The 21,286-nt window shown below is 41.4% G+C and overlaps 1 protein-coding gene across 1 annotated transcript in view; it reads left to right on the forward strand.

The window, feature by feature from the left end:
* Positions 1 to 19,769: 19,769 nt before the first annotated feature.
* Positions 19,770 to 21,286, forward strand: part of Dpysl3 (dihydropyrimidinase like 3) — a 112,328-nt gene continuing 110,811 nt past the window's right edge. The window contains exon 1 of the mRNA XM_057789058.1: positions 19,770 to 20,286. Within this exon, the coding sequence (XP_057645041.1) occupies positions 19,909 to 20,286 (378 nt within the window). The 5' untranslated portion in view covers positions 19,770 to 19,908. The remainder of the gene's footprint in view (positions 20,287 to 21,286) is intronic.

Here is a 21,286-nt window from a genome sequence, read left to right on the forward strand (position 1 = left end):
GCCTTCTAATGTTAACTGGTCAAGTGCTGTGACCAACTTAATTCACATAGTGGATAATGCCCTGATTGTTTAGAACATTCACAGACAGTGGTTTTATGTTTGTGTGTGTGTGTGTGTGTGTGTGTGTGCCAACACAGTGAGCCTATCGGTGACATCACCAAGGTCAGGAGGGAAAGCTCTCTCCCTTCCCCCAGTACCACATCAGTGGTAGAACAGACTCCTGTTTTAAACCTGTTTCTGAAATGTCTTGAACTGAATAAAGAAGATGGGGGTGGATGCTTACTGTCTAGAACAGTTTACTGTTCCAGTTGACATTACAGTAGATGTTACATTCATAATTCAAAACTTACAATCACCTATTTAGTAAATATCTTAAAAGAAAGTTGTTTTGATTTAAAAAAAATCCCATTAAGAGATTGTTAAACTGCAAGAAACTTTTTAAAATATTTGAGGCCAGTGCTTGGGTATCACTAATGTACAAAGCTCAGTGATTCTAATGTAAAAAACATTCAAATCAGAAATACCTTGATTTTTCATTACATCTCATTTTTCTAAGAACAGCCAGGTCCTTTTATAAGCACCAAACTAAAAAGCTATTTTCTTACCCATACAGTAAGAATACACAACAAACATTACACTAGGCTTCTATCAATACGGAAAAGCAAAACAAGGTACATCTGAAAATTAATGTTAATCCTGTTCCATCCCACAATTCCCCAACAAAGAGTCATAAAAGTGACAAATGTCTCATTACCATATTCAAATAGAATGAATATAAAGTCACTTGGCTTTTTAGATGATTAATCCTGACCAAGCATCTTTTGCTCTTTGGCAACTGAATGATATTAATGTACAGTAAGCGGGTGATTCATATTCTCCTCACACTCAGATGATCTAGCTAGAACCACTGCGGAGGGAGGACCGGGCGAGCTGGCCAGCTTCCCCATTCATTCCCAGATTATTCTTTCACCAGCCGGCCCAACACAGCAAGACCTATTCACACCCAGCTGAGACAATTGTCTTCCTGGCTGCGCCTCTTCTGGGAATGTCCCCCATGCCCTCCACATGTCCAATGTCTCCTTTCCTAACAATACAAGCAGCCATTTCTGTGTGCTTTCTCTGTGCCAGATAATGTGTGCTAATTATTTCACATATATTACTGGACTTAGGCCTCATGAAGCTCTGTCAGTGAGATATAACTTTCTCTCTTTTATAGATAAGGAAACATAAATAGTTAGGTTATAAAACTTGACTGTGTGCAAAGAGCTAACATTTAATACCTGAATATAAATCCACGTCTGTCTGACTCTTAATCGTATCAAATTTCTACTTGTTTTACATAAAAACTTAAATCCCATCCAGATTTGACTTTGTTCTAGCTCTTATGAGGGAGAAAATATATTCGGCTACCTTAGAAAACCTCAACATTTTGATCGCTGATAATAACTACTGGGAATGTACCAGGCACTAAATATGTTTTGTTTACAGCATTTTTCTTGAAGCAGCTATTCCAGACTTCTAAGATGTGTATTTATTAATTTGTTTATTATTTGTTTTGCTGGGGAACAAAACAATCAAACTGAGTAGATTCTGAATGCCAGGCAAGTGCTTCAATACTGAGGCACATTTCTGGCCCCATATGTTTAAATTGATGAAATATTTTACAGGTCCAAAGTTATGTATCCATACTTCACTGCGCACATCATATAAACTTGATTCTTTATATTCTTAGCACCTGCACCTCTGCTCAGAGCAAAGCATTTGCTGTTAAGACCCAGCTAAGTGACCCCTTTCCTTCTGGCCTTTTTGCATGTAGTATCTCCTTCGGGAGTGTGATTCTCCACGACACTCTCCTCTCTGCTCGTTTCTGAGAACTCAGTTGCCCTCACCGTCTGAAGATGTGCTCCATGTTTACAGATACTGTCTGTGCTATTTACCAGGACTCATTTCCACCTGAAGTTACTGTCTTCTCCTATGGTGTGAGGAGTTGCTTGCTGCAGTCATAGACGCAGCAGATGACAAAGTGACCATGTAAAATTTTTACTTGTAAAATTAGTTTCAATTTCTATGATCCATACTGAATTGCAGAAGCCGTATCTCACCTGGTTTTCTTGATCCCCCTGGTTGAGAATAAGATGATTACCAAAGCCAAATTTGAAGCAAGCTTTAATATACTAGCGAGGTGGATGGACTCCAGCCAGGTCCATTCCTGGGTTCCCAGGAAATGGCCATGAGTGGTACCTTGTAGAGGCTTAAAAAGACAGCCCCACAAGGTCACCGTGTTTCTAATCAGGTCCAATCAGAGACAGGCATATCTGCTGCCTACATGACTCCCGCCCATTTGTGATCAAGAACATCTGGTGTAAATGGGTCACATAATCATAGGACAAACAAGAACTTATTCTTAGCTGCAAACAGAACTCTCAACCTCACAGTTTCAATTCCCTCTACCTGAGCAGGGAAACCAAAGCCATTTAATACAAAATGGCAGAAACATGAAGAACTCTTTAGTTAACAGCATCTTTCTCCTTCCTTTTGTACGTACTGTCTTCACTGGGGCTGTCCCCAGACGTTGCCTTTTGACATACATAGAACACTAGGCACCAGTTTGTGTCAAATTTAGAAAGAGAAATAAGAACAATTGAATTCATTCATTTGTTGACTTCTGCTTAGATTTTCTGCTGTTTAATATTAGAACATGATTTCAGTCCTCTGGAATTAATGTTAAAATTTCAAGCCAAGGTTGTTTTTTTTTTTTTTTTTTCGTTTCTTTAAAAAACCAATAAAGCTAAGCTGACTCAGAAAATGGCCCAATTGGTATAGTGTCTATTATTGGAGTAGAAATCGCTGGCTCCTTTGAAGACTAAACACTCTAGTTAGACGGGTTCAATCACTTTGGCTAAGAGGCCACCCTAGGAAACTGGCTTCATCTTAGTCATGCTAAAGGGATGGATGGAATAATTAGTCCTTTAATGAGATACTGTAATGTGATGCCTTTGCAGAATCCCTGCCTCAGGGAATAAATTTGCCAGAATTGCAGCTAACAGGGATCCTAAATCTGACCAGTTTTCTGAATAATTCAGAAAAAAACCTGTGTCTTTTAGTTAACTTTCTCTCTTTGCTAAGCATGTTTTCCTTAAAATTTTGTGCTTTCCCCCAGTATTTTGAGCTTCCTTACTCTTTCCCAAGCTTTCCTCCCTGCCATGTGGCTGCACATTGCCCACAGGTCTGACCTCCCTCTATACCATCATTGTTAGGATTTTTCTCCTTCCCTCCTTCATTAGCCTCTTCCATTCAGGCAGCTCTGAGGTTTGAGAGTTTGCCTACCCCAGGAATTTTCTTTTAAGGTCTAATAAGATTGCCCTTGCACTTTGATTTGAGTTTATTCTTGAATTATGTTATTAGTGAGATTAAGAGGCCCACATTTCCCCCAGTACCATCACTACCATGCAAGCATACCAACAGATTCTCCACACTCACGTAGAATCTGGGAACAGTAAGTGTCTGTAGACCCAATGGAGGGGGCACTCAGAGACTGCTGATCCATGGAGTTAATGGGCCAGTGGGTCAAGAAGAATTGATGAGCTTCAAGTTCAATGAAAGACACCGTACCAAATCTTAACCTCTGACCTCCAGGTGCATGTTCATTGACATGTATACACAACTACCTGCGCGCGCATGCACACACACAAATACATGTACACACAGTGCAGACATGTATATAACATAGACCCAAAGGGGGGCAGAAAGGCGAGAAAGAGAGGGAGAGGGAGACAGATGGAGAGACAGAGGGAGGAAGGAAAGAGAGAAAGAGAAAGTAATAAAGCCAAAAGAAAAATCCCTTATCATGAGACCTAGTGTCAGTATCGTTTTCCTGACAGAAAATTTAAGTCTCTGGCTCCCCACAAAAGGAATATAGACATACTCTTCAAATAAAAAATTTAAATGTGTACCATATTTTGCCTGGCTTGACCCTGTGCTCATATTGCATGTGCTGCCACAATCACTATGAGCTGTATATGCATATATGCAACTGCCCTCTTGTATTCAGAAAACACAGGTTTTTTTTTTTGAAGTCTACCACTTCTCACTCTTAAAATCTTTCTACCCCTCTGTCATAGATGATTCCTGAGGTTTGGGGGAAGAAATGTGCGATGGATGCTTTAGGTAGGGCTCAACACTCCAAAGTCTTGTTTCTCTGCACATTTTCTCTCTGTGGGTCTCTGTGTTAACTGCTCGCTACTACAAGGAGAAGCTTCTCTGATGAAGTCTGACAGACACACAAATCTAAATCTGTGGATATAGTGAATTCTACAAGAACTGCCCAAGTTCAAGTCAGCCAAAATCCTGTTAAGGAGAAGGGGTGGTAGCACCAAGTATCAACCCTTGCTGAGAAAGCTGTTGAAAGACAGTCAATTTTCTTTAAGGGTGAGACCCATTGTAAGTCAACCACACACAGGGAAGGCCCACACTCAAGGGTATTTGGGCATCACAAGTTGGACTCATCTCTTTTAAAGAGAGAACGGAAAGTTGGGTGGGAGGGATGTGGGGTAGATCTGGGAAGAGCTGGAAGAAGGAGGGGAGAACGCGATCAAAACACATTGTATGACATTCTCAAAAACCTAATTAAAATATTCTTTAAAATGCTTTACACCAGTGCATTCTTAGGCTTTAGAAAAGCCACAAATGGTTGGTAGGAAGCCACCATTGGACTATTGCTTTGGCATAGAGGATTCTGAGAATAGTGTCTTTTGAAGATGAACTTGTAAATTCTCAGTCTACATCCAGGTGTGTAAACAGCATTAATAGACCCTGAAGGATGTGGTGCTGAAAGAACAGTTCCTCCTGGAGACTACCTAGAGCTGGATAGCCTAGTGATACCTGGGACACACCAGCAGAGGTGATGCTTAAAAGAGCTTATATAGCACAAAAACTCCGGCAAATAATAACACTGCTGGAAGTATCAACATGGAAGACTTAAGTTAATCTACTAACAAGGCAGCCTGGAGGATGGGAAAATAATATTTGCCAGCTATATACCTGAAACAGCATTAATACCAAGAATAAATGAAGAACTCAAAAAGCTAAACACTGAGAAAACAGCCCAGTTTAAAACTGGGTCCTAGAAATGAGCATAGTTCTCAGAGGAATAACAGTGGCTAATCAATATTTTTACTTATATTCTTTTAATATTTCAAATAACATTTTATTAATTTTTGAGAATTTTATTTAATGTATCTTGATCATGTTCATCCCCAAAATTTTCATAGATTCATCCCATCTCCCTACCCACCTAAATTTGAGTTTTTTTAAATTTCAAATCTTCATAGTCTAATTTCTGCTTCTCCAATACTCACAGGTTGGAGGCTTATTCCAGAGTGATCAATATATCAGGAGTCACAATCCTTAAGGAAAATTAACTTTCCCTCTTGCAGCAGCTCTCATCTACCAATCGCTGCTCAGCTAGCATAGGACACAATACCCAGCTATCACCTTCATGCTAGGATTTTGTCTGGCTTGAGCTTGTGCACATCTTACACTAATAAATACTTTTTTTAAAAAAAAAGTGTAAAACATCTTTATCCAAGCAAATTCAGGTTAAAACTACTTTGAAATTTCATCTTGCCCTAGTCAGAATGACTACGATTAAGGAAACAAACTACAGCGCATGTTGGTAAGGATGTAGAGACATGGGAACCCTCAGGTTCTGTTTGTAGGAGTGCAAATTGGTACAGCAACTAGAGAAATCACTATTGAGGTTGGAAAAAATACTAAAAGTACAACATCTGCAAAACTTTCATTACTAGACGCATGCCCAGAGAAGTTCAGTTCCTACCACAGAGACATGTGCCTATCCATGTTTTTAGCTGTTCCAATCATGATAGGACATGGAAACAGCCTAGACATGCACTAACAAAACACGGAAACGACCTAGACATGCACTAACTGAACACAGAAAGAGCCTAGACATGCACTAACCGAACACGGAAACAGCCTAGACATGCACTAACTGATGAATGGAAGATGAAAATGTGGTGCCTACACACATGGAATGTCATTCAGCTATAAAGAAAAGTGAAATCATGAAATTTGTGTAAGTGAATTCAACTGGGACACCTTATCCTGAGTAACCCTGACCCAGAAAATCAAGCTTCACACACTCTTACTGGCATGTGGATCTTAGCATTGCATCTTTGGATCTGTGTCTTTCATTCAGAAGCTACAAAACTAGAAAGGAGCCTTTGGGAGTGATATTAAGGGAAGGGGCATGACACCATTGATATGAAGCATAGGAGGGGAATAATGGGAGGGAAGTTTAGAGAGGGATGGAAGGGTAGAGTGGAGCAAGGTGTAGGGGAGGGGTAACTAGCAAAAAAGGATGCTTGAAAAACTCATGAAGAAACATACTACGCACATTTTTTAATATATAAGAGAGTTTAACTGGAGTTAGCCTACACAGGAGATAATGGTCCTCCTAGCAGCCATAGGTTGTCAAGTGCAAAGCGCAATGTCAGGTGTTCAGTACCTCCCCTACCGTTGTTGGGCAAAGGTGTCCTGGATACTCTCAAAGAAATATGGACTCCTGCCATTGTTCTTGTTGTTCATTAGAACTTGATGTTAAAACCCTACTACTGAAACAACACACTCTTTGGTCATCAGACACGGGGTGATCAAGCTGGTACTGACCAAAAAGATTCCTCTTTACTGGACGCCACCCATAATACTGGAAGATGCCATGAAGTGTGCTGGAGGAAAATCTCATTGTCAGTCTAAGCCATGGTGCTAAAAACCAGCATGGTTCTGGCACACACACACACACACACACACACACACACACACACACACATTGGTCAATAAGATAGAATAAAGGATCCTGATTTAAACACTTACAGCTACCAGGTTTTGGCAAAGATGCTAAAAATGCACATTAGGGAAAATGCTTCATCTTTTAACAAGATATGCCCATGGGTGCAATAGTGGCACGAATATCATGGGGGTAAGTAGCCACTTCCTCATTGGATTTAAGGCCTGCTTAGCAGGATGAGATGCATGCCTGGTACTGTAAATCTGGCCAAGTACCCAATATTGGAGAGTTCACAGGCCCTAAAGTCAAAATTAGTATTATCTGGCTAAATAGATTTAATATCAAACAGTTCTCTAAATTCATATTTTCATACACAGAGAATAATGCAGCTCTCAGACTTCATCAGAGAAGTGTGTGTGTAGTAGTAGTAGCAGCAGCAGCAGCAGCAGCTGGCTGTGGTTAATGCAGAAACTCACAACTGATGAAATAAGCATCAGTGAACTACTCAACCACAAATGAAACACATATGTCACCCCCACCGCCACCACACAGCTAGGGTTCAGGTCCTTTGCAGAGAGGTGGGAGTAAGATTGGAAGACCCAGAAGTCAGAGAAGACCAGAGTGAACCAATGTTTTCTGAACATGACAAGACCGTTGTACTGGTCAGCTCATGTTGTGATTGCCCACACAAGATCATACCAGTCAGCACTGTATCGTGGTGGGGAGAGGGGCTCACAAGCCCTGATCCCCGACTGTGAAGCTGTTAAGTTGATGCCATCTCAGAGGGAATTTTTAAAGAAGTGGATCCCGGTAGGGCAACTATTCTCCAGTGGATGGTCCCACATATATGGGAATGTTGGAAGCTAGCTGGTATTAGGCTAAGGGGTAATTAACAAGCAAACAAACAAAGAACACAAAGTTGAGAGGGAGAAGGTCAATCTGGAAAGAGTCAAGGGGAGGAATGTGGGAAAACCAACAGTCACATATATAATAACAAGAGCATTTTATTAATTCCAACAGTTAGGGTGGCAAAATAGTGACCCTCAAAGAAGATCACAAGCTCCTTTCAAGTGGAGTTAGGAGAAGTCCAAAGAGGATGGGTTAATCTGGGGCTGATTGGTGGAGGAAAGATTAGTCTCAGGACTGCTTGGTGAGAGCTGATTGGTGGGATGCCTAGGGGTTAGGTACTTTCCAGTTGGCAGGGCAGGGAAAACTATCTTTAGCTCATAGAAGGTTGGGGGCACTTGCTGAGCCAGGAGAAGGCTTTAGGGACCTGCTGAGCCAGCAGAAGGGCTTTGGGGGTCTACTGAGCCAGCAGAAGGGCTTTGGGGGTCTACTGAGCCAGCAGAAGGGCTTTGGGGGCCTACTGAGCCAGCAGAAGGGGCTGTGGAGGCACCTACTGAGCTAGCAGAAAATTGTGGAGTGTCTGCTGATTGGTTGACCCTAAGTTGTAGTTTTCCTGGGAACAGATTGCTCAACTCTGTTCCATTCTAGTGAACTGAAACTAAGGCCTGGTCTCTGCTCTGGTCTGCTGCTCACCCTGACACCCTGCTGGCTCTCCCAATGACCTTCTTATAGAGACCCCAAAGAATCCTGTATTCCAGAATGGCTGAAAACAATACACAGCAGTAACAGCAGGAAGGGGATGTATATTTCTACACAGGCAAGGTTATTGACATCTATTGTCAATCTGCTCTCCAGACATGCTGCACCTATAAATACTACCAGAAGTGGTGAATGTCAAAAGTCATTTTACTATACATTAACCTAATTTTGTAAACGAAAGATCAAGGGTTTGTAGATTTATATAAAAGTTCAGGTATTAAATATGTTTAGAAGTAGGCAGTATTTAGTCTTTATTTTGCCATTATCTAGCCCTGTTCTTGCATATAAAAGCAGCCAAGGCGGTATATGATTAAATGAGTGTGACTTTGTAATAAATAGTATTTGTGGATATTCAAGTTTGAGTTCTATAATTTTTCAACCTTGATTTTTTATCAATTTATTTATCAATTGTTAATTGATACAGAAAACATTATTTTTTATAGATTTATTTTTACTGTTAATCATGGACATATATGTGTGTCTGTGTGAGTGTATGTCATGTATGTATAGGTGCCCAGAGAGAACAGAGGCATCAGATCCACTGAAGCTGGATACTAGACAGTAGTGAATTTCCTGATATGGGTTTCAGGAGTAGAATTTTAGGTCTTCTGGAAAAGTAATGTATGCTGCTAATGGCTGAGCTATCTCTCCAGTCCCCTACAAAACAGTCTTATTTTGGTGCCATAGGAGAACAGGCTGCTGCTTTCTTATCTCTACCAATGTTGAGTCATTCATGATAGTAATAGCAAAGATTGCTTTTGAAGTAACAGTTTGCTTCCAAGTGGGTGAATGATACAGCTGAGTCTGCCCATACACGCTTCCATGATTCCCCTTTAAACATCCTGGAAGGAAAGAACCTTCTCTTTCTTCTGACTCCAGTGATGGAGGCATCTTCTAAAGAACAGAAGTAGAGAGGCTGACTATCCAGACACACAGAAATTAGGTTCTCTGAACTCTAGGTACAGGCTTTTTTCAGTCCGTCATATGAATTTCTGGAACCACCTAGAACTGGAAGTGTCAGAAGAGGCCACCATAATGTCAAGGTTGTGCAACTTCAAGAGAATCACCTTATGGTAACAGCTCTCAACCTGTGGATTGTGACCCTTTTTGGGGTCTCATATTAGATATCCTGCATGTTAAATATGTACATTATGATTCATAGTAGTAGTAAAATTACACTTATGAAGCAGCAATGCAATAATTTTATGGTTGGAGGTAACCACAGCGTGAGGAGCTGTATTTAAGAGTCACAACATTATGATGGTTGAGAACCACTGCCTTATTTTTACTAAATGAAGCAAAATTCGCTGGTTGTTTCCTCTCTACCTAGCTGGTAACTAATCGGGATTTGGTGTAAAACATTCTTCCCACATTTCATGTTAAATTTCCAACTATAAACTTGTCAGCACTGGTTACCATTTGCATCTTATAGCAATACTGTGAAATAAGCAAGGGCTAGTCTACCCACTAGGGAGAGTCTACTGTCCCACTAGGGAGAGTCTACTGTCCCACTAGGGAGAGTCTACTGTCCCACTAGGGAGAGTCTACTGTCCCACTAGGGAGAGTCTACTGTCCCACTGTAGACCTAGAGAGGGAAATGACACAGCCTGCCTGAGCGCACTCCTGGTAGCTGATACGGCATGAGCCAATCCTAGGTCAACCAATGTGCTTCTTCTGCTAGTTCAAAAGTCTAAGTACTCTTTAGTTTCACGTCAGCTTGACACAAGCTAGAGTCACTAGAGAAAACGAACCTCAATTGAGAAGCTTCTCCTACCAGATTGGCCTATGGTGCATTTTCTTAATAGATTGCTGATAGAGGAGGGTCCAGTTCACTATGGACGGTTCCTTCCATGGGCTAGTGGTCATGGGTGCTATAGAAAAGCATAATATGCAAACCATGGGGAGCAAGCTCAAAAGCTACACTCCTCCATGCTTTTTGCATCAGCTCCTGTCTTAGGTTCTGTTGGGACTTCTTTTGATGATATGGAAGTATAAGCAAAATAAGCCTTTCCCTCCCCAAGTTACTTTTGGTCATGGTGTTTATTACAGCAACTGAAACCCAACCTAAGACAGTCCCAACCCACCGATTCAACTCAAAGAAAAGATAGGGTATCATATTTGATTAAGTGCATAATCTGTTGCATATTACCATGTGCTGTGCCTGTGCAATGTTTCGTGCATTTGTGATTATGCCCTAATTATACTATGCAGCACACACAGACATACACCCATAATTACATGTTTTATAATGTGTTAATTATTTGCTATTGGACTTATAAGTAAATATGAACTTTCCAGCCCATGTCAAAGATTATAGCCACAAAAGTGAATAACACAGCTAATAATGTTACATCCATACTTTTATTTTACACAAGTACAATTGTCAAGATCTATATATAGTGTCTTAACTACACTTTTCTATGCATTCTGTGCTGTTTATCTATGTCTTACGTCATTCAACATTTTAGTGTGAGATTTTATTTTAAACAAAGCTAAAATTAAATAAAGGGAAATTATTACATTAAAATATAATATTTTACCAGATAAGTAATTCATAATTAAGTTTTCATGGTACTTAAATTTGTATTTTCTATTAAAGGTCCTTCTATATGTATAGAATAAATGCATGGTTTTTAAAATTCTTAACATTTTCAGTCTATTTTGATGTGCCATAATTATTCCTATAACTTACCAAAGAGACTTACAAGAGATAGCTAAAATAAATATTTTTGTAAACTACTTATGTCTTTATACATTTTAATTTTGTACTCTGTTATCTGGGTTCACATTAAATACTGCACGACCCTATCAGTCATTCCAGAATCACATCCCCTACCCACTGGATTGACAGCCACAGCTTCCTTTGATGGGCTCCAGACCATGTAGAAACTGGCCTATCATATTAAGATTTTTCATTAGAAATAGTTTTGCAAGTTGATAATATGTTTTAAATGTGAAAACCACTCTTAGAGACAAGCAAACATTAGGAAATATTAAGTAAATTGTTAGACATTGCATAGCCAAAGCTGAGCACATTTTTATAGAAGCCCATCTGAAAAGTCAATATTTAAAAGCATTTACCTATTTTCTAATATTGACATATTTTTACCTAACAAATCTCACATTTGTATTTGAGTATATCTTTAAACTAAGAAACCTCAAGGCAACACATGTCTAAGAATTCATGGTAGAATAGAAGCTGATATGCTATGGTTTTCCAAACTACATTCTTCACTTTGGTCATGCCTATGACCAATTAGTAACCAGTAGCAAATGAGTTATATTACTCTACCTCTGTAAAGTGAAAATTTATGGCGACATTAACTCAATGTATTTACTCTTAGATCACAGAAATTGGTGGTGGGCCCTAAAGAAAATCAAAGCAATGTTAGCAGAACACAATTATTACTTGGCACAGAATGCCTATTGCTTTTCCTCCCTAACATTGCAACTCTTCATTTCCACGTCATTGATGAAAGACTAGAAACAGGGTTTCTTTAATTCCCCAAATTTGTTCAGCCTCTCACAGTTCCAGAATCATGGTTCAGACTTTCCGACTTCATATCCATGTCTTTCTAACAGTCCTGCTATGCAGCACATAAATAGTCTGTTTCTTAATAAGACATGAAAATTGTGGGTACATTATTTGGTTAATTGCATGCTTGTACTTTTCTTTGTGATTCCAGTATAAATTACTCAGAAAGCTTAGAAATATTTAAAGGATCCCATTTCTACCTGTTTATCTTAATAATTCAGGGAACAAGATATTTCCGGGGTGCAGCCTAGACTAAAAGAAAAATGAAATCAGAAAACCAGCACCTGGGCAAGAAGCCATAGACAATGCACTTATATTTTCTAAATTTTTACTTAGCCATAGAGTTTTCAGTGGATAAATTATTTACCATTTTCCCTGTGGTCTACAAATTTTAGTATCTGTTTCTTATACCTTTGCCCACTTCCCACTTAGGAAGGATCCTGAATATGCACTAGTCTTTGGGTCCAGAAAGCATCTTTTGGGGAGGCACCCTTCTTGTACCTGTCTTACATGTATGCTTTTCCTTGTATATTACTTAGTTTAAGTTCAAGGGAACACTGAATGAGAATTAATCCAGAAAGTGTTACATGGAAGTTTCCTTTCAGTTCTGAAAGTATTCTCAGTAAAAGAAAAATGTTTTTTTCTTGAGGGTTCCTGTGGCACACTGTCAGCTTAATGAGAATCCCAGTGTACTGAAGACACACATCTTTTTTAATTTTAATTTATTTTTTTTGAATTTCATTTTACATTCTGTCCACAGTTCATCCCCCACCCCTCCTTCCATGCCCCCCATGTTTCCTCCAGCCCAAATCCCATCCACTCCTCCCAACAGGTAAGGGCTACCATGGGAAGGAAAACACATCTTAGAATTGTTGTGGAGGACCATTTGCCTGGGTATCTGAATTATGATCTCCTTCACTTTAGGGTGAGGATGTCTGATATTACTGCAACAAGTCCCCGCTTTCCAAGGGTTAAGGACTCTTCATATACTACCCCTGGCCAAAGACTGTGCTTGAAGGCAAATAATAAGCAAAGTCCTTTATTTGGGTGCTGGGAAAATGGGTAAGTGGATAAAGTGCTAGCTGCACACTTATAAGATGCACGTTCACATCCCCAGCACATACATGAAAAGCTGGGTGAAGAAATGAGCCTGTAACTTCAGTACCAGGCAGGCAGAGACAAGCAAATACTAGAGGCTTTCCGGTCAGCTAGTCCAGAGAAGTACAGAGTCTCCAGGTTCAGTGAGAGATCCTGTAGACAGTGAAGACACTGCACATTGACCCCTGACCTCCACACATGTGCACACAGAAAAACATGTACACACAAATGCAACACACACATCAATAAACAAACAATCATTTACTTAACAGGGAAAACAGGCTTCAAAATCCCAATGAAATGGTACTGCCTTAGCAGATGGATGACGTTAGGACAGTATGAGTAGCAGAGAGGGTAAAGGACTCCAGTGCATTTCAACACCATGTTTTATTACTGAAAAACAAATACAAATAGGTCAAAATTTATAAACTCTACCTATTGAGTATGCTTGTTTCCTAAATTACTATCTGTCCTATAGTTCTAAAACTTTAGTTGAAAGGAGGGAAAGAAAGAGATAAATAATGGGTTTATTATTGTTTTATCTTTGAAAAGTAAAATGTAGAAGGATTGTTCTGTCAAACAAATAAAGTAAGGATGTCGTAATAATAATATCAAGTTTATGTGATTAATTTACAAATGAACTGAAACCATGAATAGCTTTTATAATAAATAAGTGGAAAAATAATACAATGAGTTCATTTTTGTAAAAGCTTGGGAACATGGAAAACCGCTCCAACTGGCAGGTTGGATGGTGAGTTTTTGTTTTGTTTTGTTTATTTCGTGCTACATCCTGTAATTCAATTTATTGTCTGGCTCTTGTGTGGAGATCTTTATTTCAGAGTTTAAATTGTACCTGTGAGTCTGCACCATGGAGACAAGAACACAAGAGCTGGAGTAGTGAATATCCATTTTATCATCGTGGTCGGCAGCTGCTTCCCTCCCGCTGAAGGCAAAAGGAGTTTCTGTGCTTGGACTGCTTTGAAAGCATTGGAGGATGATAAAGTCAAGAAGACACGCTCAACACAGAGTACCGGAAGGGAGATTCCAGCTGTGTCCCACCTGGAGGGGATGTGTCGTGCCTTATTACCTACTTGTCTGGTGGAAAGGACTTGCTTCGAGCCCGTTTGTAAGCCTTCATCTCACATCCTCGGCAGAGCAGCCCTTCCCCCACTCAGCTGTCCAGCTGCCGAGGGACCACGAATGAGGTTTGGAGCTAATAAGGAAACCGATTTCATCGTATTCTGACTTCATATTTTCAGTACTATGTCTTCCTTATAGAGTAGGGTATTCTAGTTTAGATCAATAGTTCTCTGTAAGCAATTTCCTTCATGCTCAATACATGTATTTTTAACTAAAACACCACCCCCGATGCACATTTGAGAATAATATTCTTTATGATTACTAAAGTAACTCACACTTGTTATTAAATCTAAAAATATAGAAATGCATAGGGAGAAAAAACTGAAAATCACCTACAATCTTATTGACTTACTCTAAAAAATTAATAGTTTATATGTATTCTCAGTCTTTTGCCTACATGAATATATTTTAAAATAAAGATGCATAAAGAACTTAAAAGCTATCTGTAATACTAATAGAGTAGTATAGTAGTTTCTATGTTTGCTTACTGTCTTCGCCTACATGAATACTGCAAATATTTATAATAGGAAAATTCATAAGGTGAGTAAACGTATATGGAAGAGAGTGATGACTTTATTATCTATCCCAAACATTATTATAGTTTGTATCATTTTATTTCATAAAATTTGGCAAATTTAAAGATATGTAGCATGGTCAGTGTAAACCTTGAGCACAGAATTAACTATGCATCTGACATTGGGAAAAACTAGGAATTGGTCTTTAGTGCTCACTGTACATCAGGAAGAGGCCAAACATTTTGTAAATACTGCCTCATTTACATCTAGTGCTTCCAATTGAATAATGATTTCTTACTTCTTTGTCCATGAAGCACAAAAAAGATGATTTGGTTTCAAATTTTTGTAACAGAAAATGATGGGTTATATTTAGAAATATTTAGATTCTTTGTCAAAATCTTGCAGCTGCTGCTGTCGCCTGGAGCTGCCCACTGCCAGCCACAGTTAACTGGACCATACTCTTCATCCTCATTGTCAGCCATGAGCCCTGAGGCTGCTTCTCTTTTGAGTTGTTTGTACAAACAGTTTAAAACAGTAGGGGACATTTATACTCTGAGCACCGAAGAGGAAGGATTTGGCTCTAAGGTAGGAAGGATTTGGCTCTAAGGTTCCCTGGTTGCTTAGAAGTATTGCAGGATACGAGTACAGGCACTCAGGAGGCTGAGGCAGGAGTGTCACAAGTTCAAGACCAGACTGAGATAAATACCACAATCCCGTGCACGCCCAAAACAAAATAAAAACAAGAAACCTTCAAAAAATATTCCGGGATCTTTCTGAACCAGGAAGGTGACACCGATACTATTACAACACTATCAACAGGTCCTCTCCATCCAGGAGGAGGATGAGGAGCTTGATGAGAGCTTCATCCCATAGTCTACAGGTTCCAGCACCTTGTCCAGAGAAAATGCCAAATGACCACTGGTGATACCGAGATTTTCATCTGTGATGTCAAGACAGAATCGCTGTATGGAAGACACTCGAATTTTTGGGTGCAAAGCAATGAGTATGATAGAAGCCATGGAGCACTTTGGGCTGAGGAATGAACAAGACAGTGAGGAGATCATCCTTGTGACCACAGCCAACTTTTATACATCTTATCTCAGTTGCAAGACCAGCCCTTCCATAGCTCAGCAATATGCTCTTCAATCCCACCTCCTTGCTGTACCCTGTGACTCTTGTGCCTGTGCTTCAAGTGTTCTTCAGTTCCCTTATGTCCTTAAGTTTAGTGTATTAGAGAGTTAAGTGTATGATTATACAATAAACTTAAAAAGTAAACAAGTTGATTATTGACACAATGCAAACTCTATGTCAGTCTGGCTTTTACCCTTGGTTTTTGAACATGCGACTACAACCTTAGTGAGTATCAAATTTTATGCTTGTTGTTTTCTTTTGCTTGTTTCTCTTATGAAAATATGGTACAACTATTTTTAAGTAGAATGTATTCTGTGTTGCCTTATAAAGACTGCATGGTGCATGCCACGGCTGACTGCTGATGCATCCTTGCCTTCTGCTGACCTATGGGTAATAGAAGATGCCTCCGGAAGACATTTCTCTGAAGTTATAATCGGATATGCTATGGACTTTTATCACAAGTCATCCTGATGCCAAGTGGCATGGGATTTACTGTGGCGGCAGGATATGTACGTTTGATCTGGTGTGACAAGTTGAAAGTTCTATTCAGTCCCAATTTAGAGAAGACTTTCGCTATTTGGAGCATTGTTTTGAGTAACTACTGCCCGGGCAGGACAGGTTAAGCGCCTGCAGTCATAATGCTCTTCTTATGTGTGATCGCCATGCTTATCTTCTCACTGAAAAGAGTGGTGCCACAAATGCCATGTGTTCCTGAGGATAGCACATCTAAGTGGGAGGATGAGGATAGCATATCTAAGCGGGAGGATGAGGATAGCACATCTAAGCGGGAGGATGAGGAGAGCACATCTAAGAGGGAGGATATTCCTTTGTACGAGTCCTTGTCTCAAAACTAACTTCCACCCAAGAACAAGGTAGATACTTAGGGTCAGCTTGTCACCTAACACCCGACCACTGTCCTTCCCGACTCTGATTTCTTTGATCCACCATGGAGTGGTGTTTCAGAACAATCAGCCAATAGAATGCTTGAGTCCCAGTTAGAAGTACTAGCTTTGATATTATGAACAAGAAAATAGCAGATCTGAGTCTCACTAGTCCTGCTGCTTATAGAAAGGGAAGTGATAATAACCCCATCGGATTATTATGGCTGAAGTCGATGTATATGAAACTTTGAGCATGACATACTCCTCAAAGGCTGACACCTGCAATTAACCCGTGGGATAAGCGAGCCAGACACATAGGAGAAATAAATATAAAAACCAGTGAAACGTGACACGTGCTTAAGACCACATACTTGCCGAACTGAAGTCAGAGCAGCCATTTTTAGTTCAGTCTTTTCAATAATACGCTGCTTCGCTGGCTTAATTAAGCACACATGTGTGCACACAGAGGTTGACTTTGAAGTGTCGTGTTTGAACAACAAATGTAGTTATTTGGCATGCACATCACATCATACATAGCAGCAAGAAAACAGAGCTGCAAAAAGAGGGCGCACCTACACAGCGACACCGGCTGTCATGCATGCCTCGCAGCGAGCTCTTGCAAGTGTGCCCTGCATTAGAATATGTAGCCTCTCAAAGGAAACTTTATTGTCTTGGTGCATAACTTGCTACAAGTTAGGATTTTGTCAGAATCTGAGCAATTGCTCAGAAACTTTGCTTTCAAAAAATATAAAGATACTTGACCTGCAGTATTTATTAAGATTAGTGAACATGTTGCAAGAAATGTCCTTAGTGCAGAAAATTCTTAATAGATTCCTTTGGCCTCTATGACCATCTTCCCTGTCTCCCTTTGTTTCCCTTCACTAAAACTGTGTTCCACAAAGAGGAACCCCGCATCAGTGCACAAAGCAAGGTTCTACAACTTGAAAGCACTAGGAATAATAAGAAACAAAAGGAAGAAGAAGGAGAAGAAGAGGAAGAAGAAGAAGAAGGAGGAGGAGGAGGAGAACAACAACAACAAGGAAACAAGTGTCTGAACACCAAGGGGAAGGAGCTGTAGCCAGTTTCTCATATGAAACTCTGGGTCCATCAGTAACAAGCAGTTGTTTAACAGGATCCAGTGCTTGGAGGATGTTTAAGAAACAATGCATCTCCCAGCACTCGGGAGGCAGAGGCAGGCAGATCTCTGTGAGTTCAAGGCCAGCCTGGTCTGGACAGGAACCAAAAGCTACAGAGAAACCCAGTCTCGAAAATCAAAAAAAAAAAAAAAAAAAAAAAAAAAAAAAAAAAAAAGAAAAAAAGCAACAATGCATCATTTTCATTTTCATAGTTCAGGGGACACTTAGCAAGTGTCTTCTGTTCTCTGCATCTAGGTATATACCTTATGTTAACATGCTTGCCTTTGCTTTTAATTCAGCCTAATTTTCATCGCCCCAATCCTCTGTGAAAGCCATAGGCCTGCCATTGGTTCTCTCGTGCTACAGTTGCTAGAGTTATGTTCCACTCTGAAGTTGGGACTTAGTGTTTTGGTTCATCAAATCCAGTGCTCATGTCTTTGAAGATCACCTGTGTCCACAAAAGTGGCTGCTACATACTCAAACATACCGAGTCTATATGAAACAGTTACAGAAACTCCATAAATACCCCCTTGATACCATCATTTTAAAGGCGACTCGTGGAGCAACTTTGTGTGTTATACAGAACACAAACAATGGTCAGCTCAACAAAGCAAACATGCCTTGGTGGAGCTTGGGAGGTGGAGGAAATTTAGAGAAAATTTGGGTCTGTAAAGCAAAGCACCAAATGTTGGGCCTAGATGGATGAGTGTCAGGCATGGTGAGGACAGGGCCCATCTGTCTGTATAGCTGTTGTTCGAGGGGTCTGTGAAGAGCAAAAAGGGACTTAATTCATGTCAACTGAGTAAACAATGCACGGATGAGAGGGAACCAATTAAATCGGGGCACTTCCTATTCTAGGTTTAGGATGTGTACAGGTACATTGTGAATTCTATGGTTGGTTGATTCTAGTTCATGTGGTAACGATATAGGCAAAATGGAAGTCAAAGTCTTCACCTGTCCATTTTTGAGGTAAATCTAGGCTTGCGTGTAAGCCTCAATGAGGGATTCTGAGAGGTAATTACTGGCTTCAGTCTCTGTGTGAGATATGAGCCCGGAGTTTGTTTGATGGACAAGGTATTAATTACAAACATTTTTCAAAATAAAATCTGGAAATGTATGCTTGTCTGTGATTCAATGTAATTGTGCCTGAGGCAAATTAAAGTTGGGTAAAAAGCAAAGTCTGGGATGGCATACATGAGTTCAAAGTGGGTTTAGGTGGGTGAGATAATTACAGACGTTTTGTGATTGCTAGTGGAGTTAGAGGATTTTCCTCTCTCGCTGGCACGGGCTTGGATATGTACGCATATTTGTGTATGTGCCTGTGGGAAAGGTTTACCTGTAATCCAGTTCAGGGACTTGTGTGAAGGTGAAGGTTTGTGAGGCAGTTCTGGGACCTGGTATAATTTTGAGATTGGATGAGGCAGTCTGGACTGCGGATAGGACCAGGAAGGAGTCTGTGGTAAGTTTGTGTAATTAGTTTCCAGACATAAACATCTTGGACAATCTTTCTTGTGTCACACAAACGGATCAAAAAGATGTGCGTGAGTGTGTGCGTGCGTGTGTGTGTGTATGTGTGTGTGTGTGTGTGTGTTTAAGACAGGAGTTCAAGTAGGCACAGAGTTTGTGTGTTCATGTAGCCGAGTTTTTCAGCCTGGATTATTTCTAAGACATCTGAATTGTATCTGAGTGTGAATCAAGTCCCAAAAGCCGGCGTGACCAGGGAGCGTGTGTCCGTGTCCGTGCGTGTGCGCGCGACAAGTTTGGATCTGGACCTGGGACTGGAGCTGAGACCACATTAGGGCGGCGGAGTGGGGGATGGGGTGGCCAAGGAGGTGCGACTGGAGCGGGCGGGCGGTCCCGGGGGCTATCGGAGCCGGGGCTTCGGCTAGCTAGCTAGCTTGACTGGTTGGGGACAGGCAGGAACCAGAGCAGCACTGCCGCCTCTGGCGCGAAGGCTCAGGCGCCTCCTCCCGCCCCACCACTGTGGCTCTGTGCACGCTGCCGGCCGCTGCTCTCTACAGCCTCTGAAGAAGAAAGCCCGTGAGCGGCTTTCGCTTGAACCATGGCTTCGGGTCGAAGGGGCTGGGACAGCTCCCACGAAGATGATCTGCCTGTGTACTTGGCTCGGCCGGGCACCACAGATCAGGTCCCACGGCAAAAGTACGGAGGCATGTTCTGCAACGTGGAGGGCGCCTTCGAGAGCAAGACATTGGATTTCGATGCCTTGAGCGTGGGACAGCGCGGCGCCAAGACTCCCCGGAGCAGCCAGGGCAGCGGCCGCGGCGCAGGGAGCCGGCCAGGGGTGGAGGGAGACGCGCGCAGGGGTCAGGGTCGGGAGGAGAGCAGGGAACCCGCGCCGGAGTCGCCCAAGTCCGCTGGGGTGGAGATCCGGAGTGCCACCGGCAAGGAGGTCCTGCAAAACCTCGGTCCCAAGGACAACGTAAGTAATCAAGGCTCTTTCCTCCTCTGGCCTTCGCCCTCTTCCCCAGCCTCGGCCGCCATGGCCCGGGCACAACTTTCTTGCTCTCACTTTACAAGGAGATGGGCGACTAGGCTCAGAAAAAAAGCCATCTGCCGGGGGGCCCACGTTTCTCAAGTGTCTGCAATTGTCTCATCTTCCTGTGTGCACGGTAAGGGTCTCAGGCCTGGGTCATCACCCAGGGATGCACCCCTGACCGGTTAGTTCTAGGTGGGTGTGTCAACCCTGCCAGTCTGGGAGGACTTAGGGATTCCCAGACTCTCCCTCTTCCTCTGATGAACTAACAGCACAATTGTCTTGGTCCCCCCTTCGCTCTAGATTAAAACTCAGCTCAGGTCACCGGGGCAGAGGTCAGATTGATGCTAAGAAAATGGGGTCGTCTCTACAGAGTGTGGATTAAAACAGAGAATGAAGAGTCTTCTCTCTGACTTTTGAAACTTTTGGGTGTGGGGCCACTAAACACCCGAATCTTCGTGCCTCACTTCTGTGGTAGCATGACGTTTCACATCTGTGTTTATGAAGAGTGTATTTGTGTACATAGCTTGGCACACGCCTGGGTCTCATGGGATGCAGCTGTCTCTGTAAAAATATCACATATTTGAAAATAGATGGGAGTTTTAAGAGCGCATAGTAAACCAGCACGAGCTGCCGGCCCCCTGCCGCTCTGACATGTGTCAAAGCTAATTTCTTCTCTGTGTGTTCTAGAGAAAATCTCAGGCCATGGTGAACTGTCTGAGGTTACTGGGACGACTTGTGTGTTTATTTCATAGAAAGTCAGAGGCAGGATTCAGAAAATTCAGGGCCGGTAGAGGTCTGGAGAAATCGAAGTTCAAACCATAGGGTCTGAGTTGGGGAATAGTAGGAATCAGAATTCTGCCCTCAGCACAGTCTAGGTAAAGGCTGCTCAACCCACCCCCTCCCATGTATTATTCCTCACTAATGCCATCATGAATAATATCCT

Source organism: Chionomys nivalis, chromosome 14 (genome assembly GCF_950005125.1).
Source record: "Chionomys nivalis chromosome 14, mChiNiv1.1, whole genome shotgun sequence".
Taxonomy (NCBI): Eukaryota; Metazoa; Chordata; class Mammalia; order Rodentia; family Cricetidae; genus Chionomys; species Chionomys nivalis.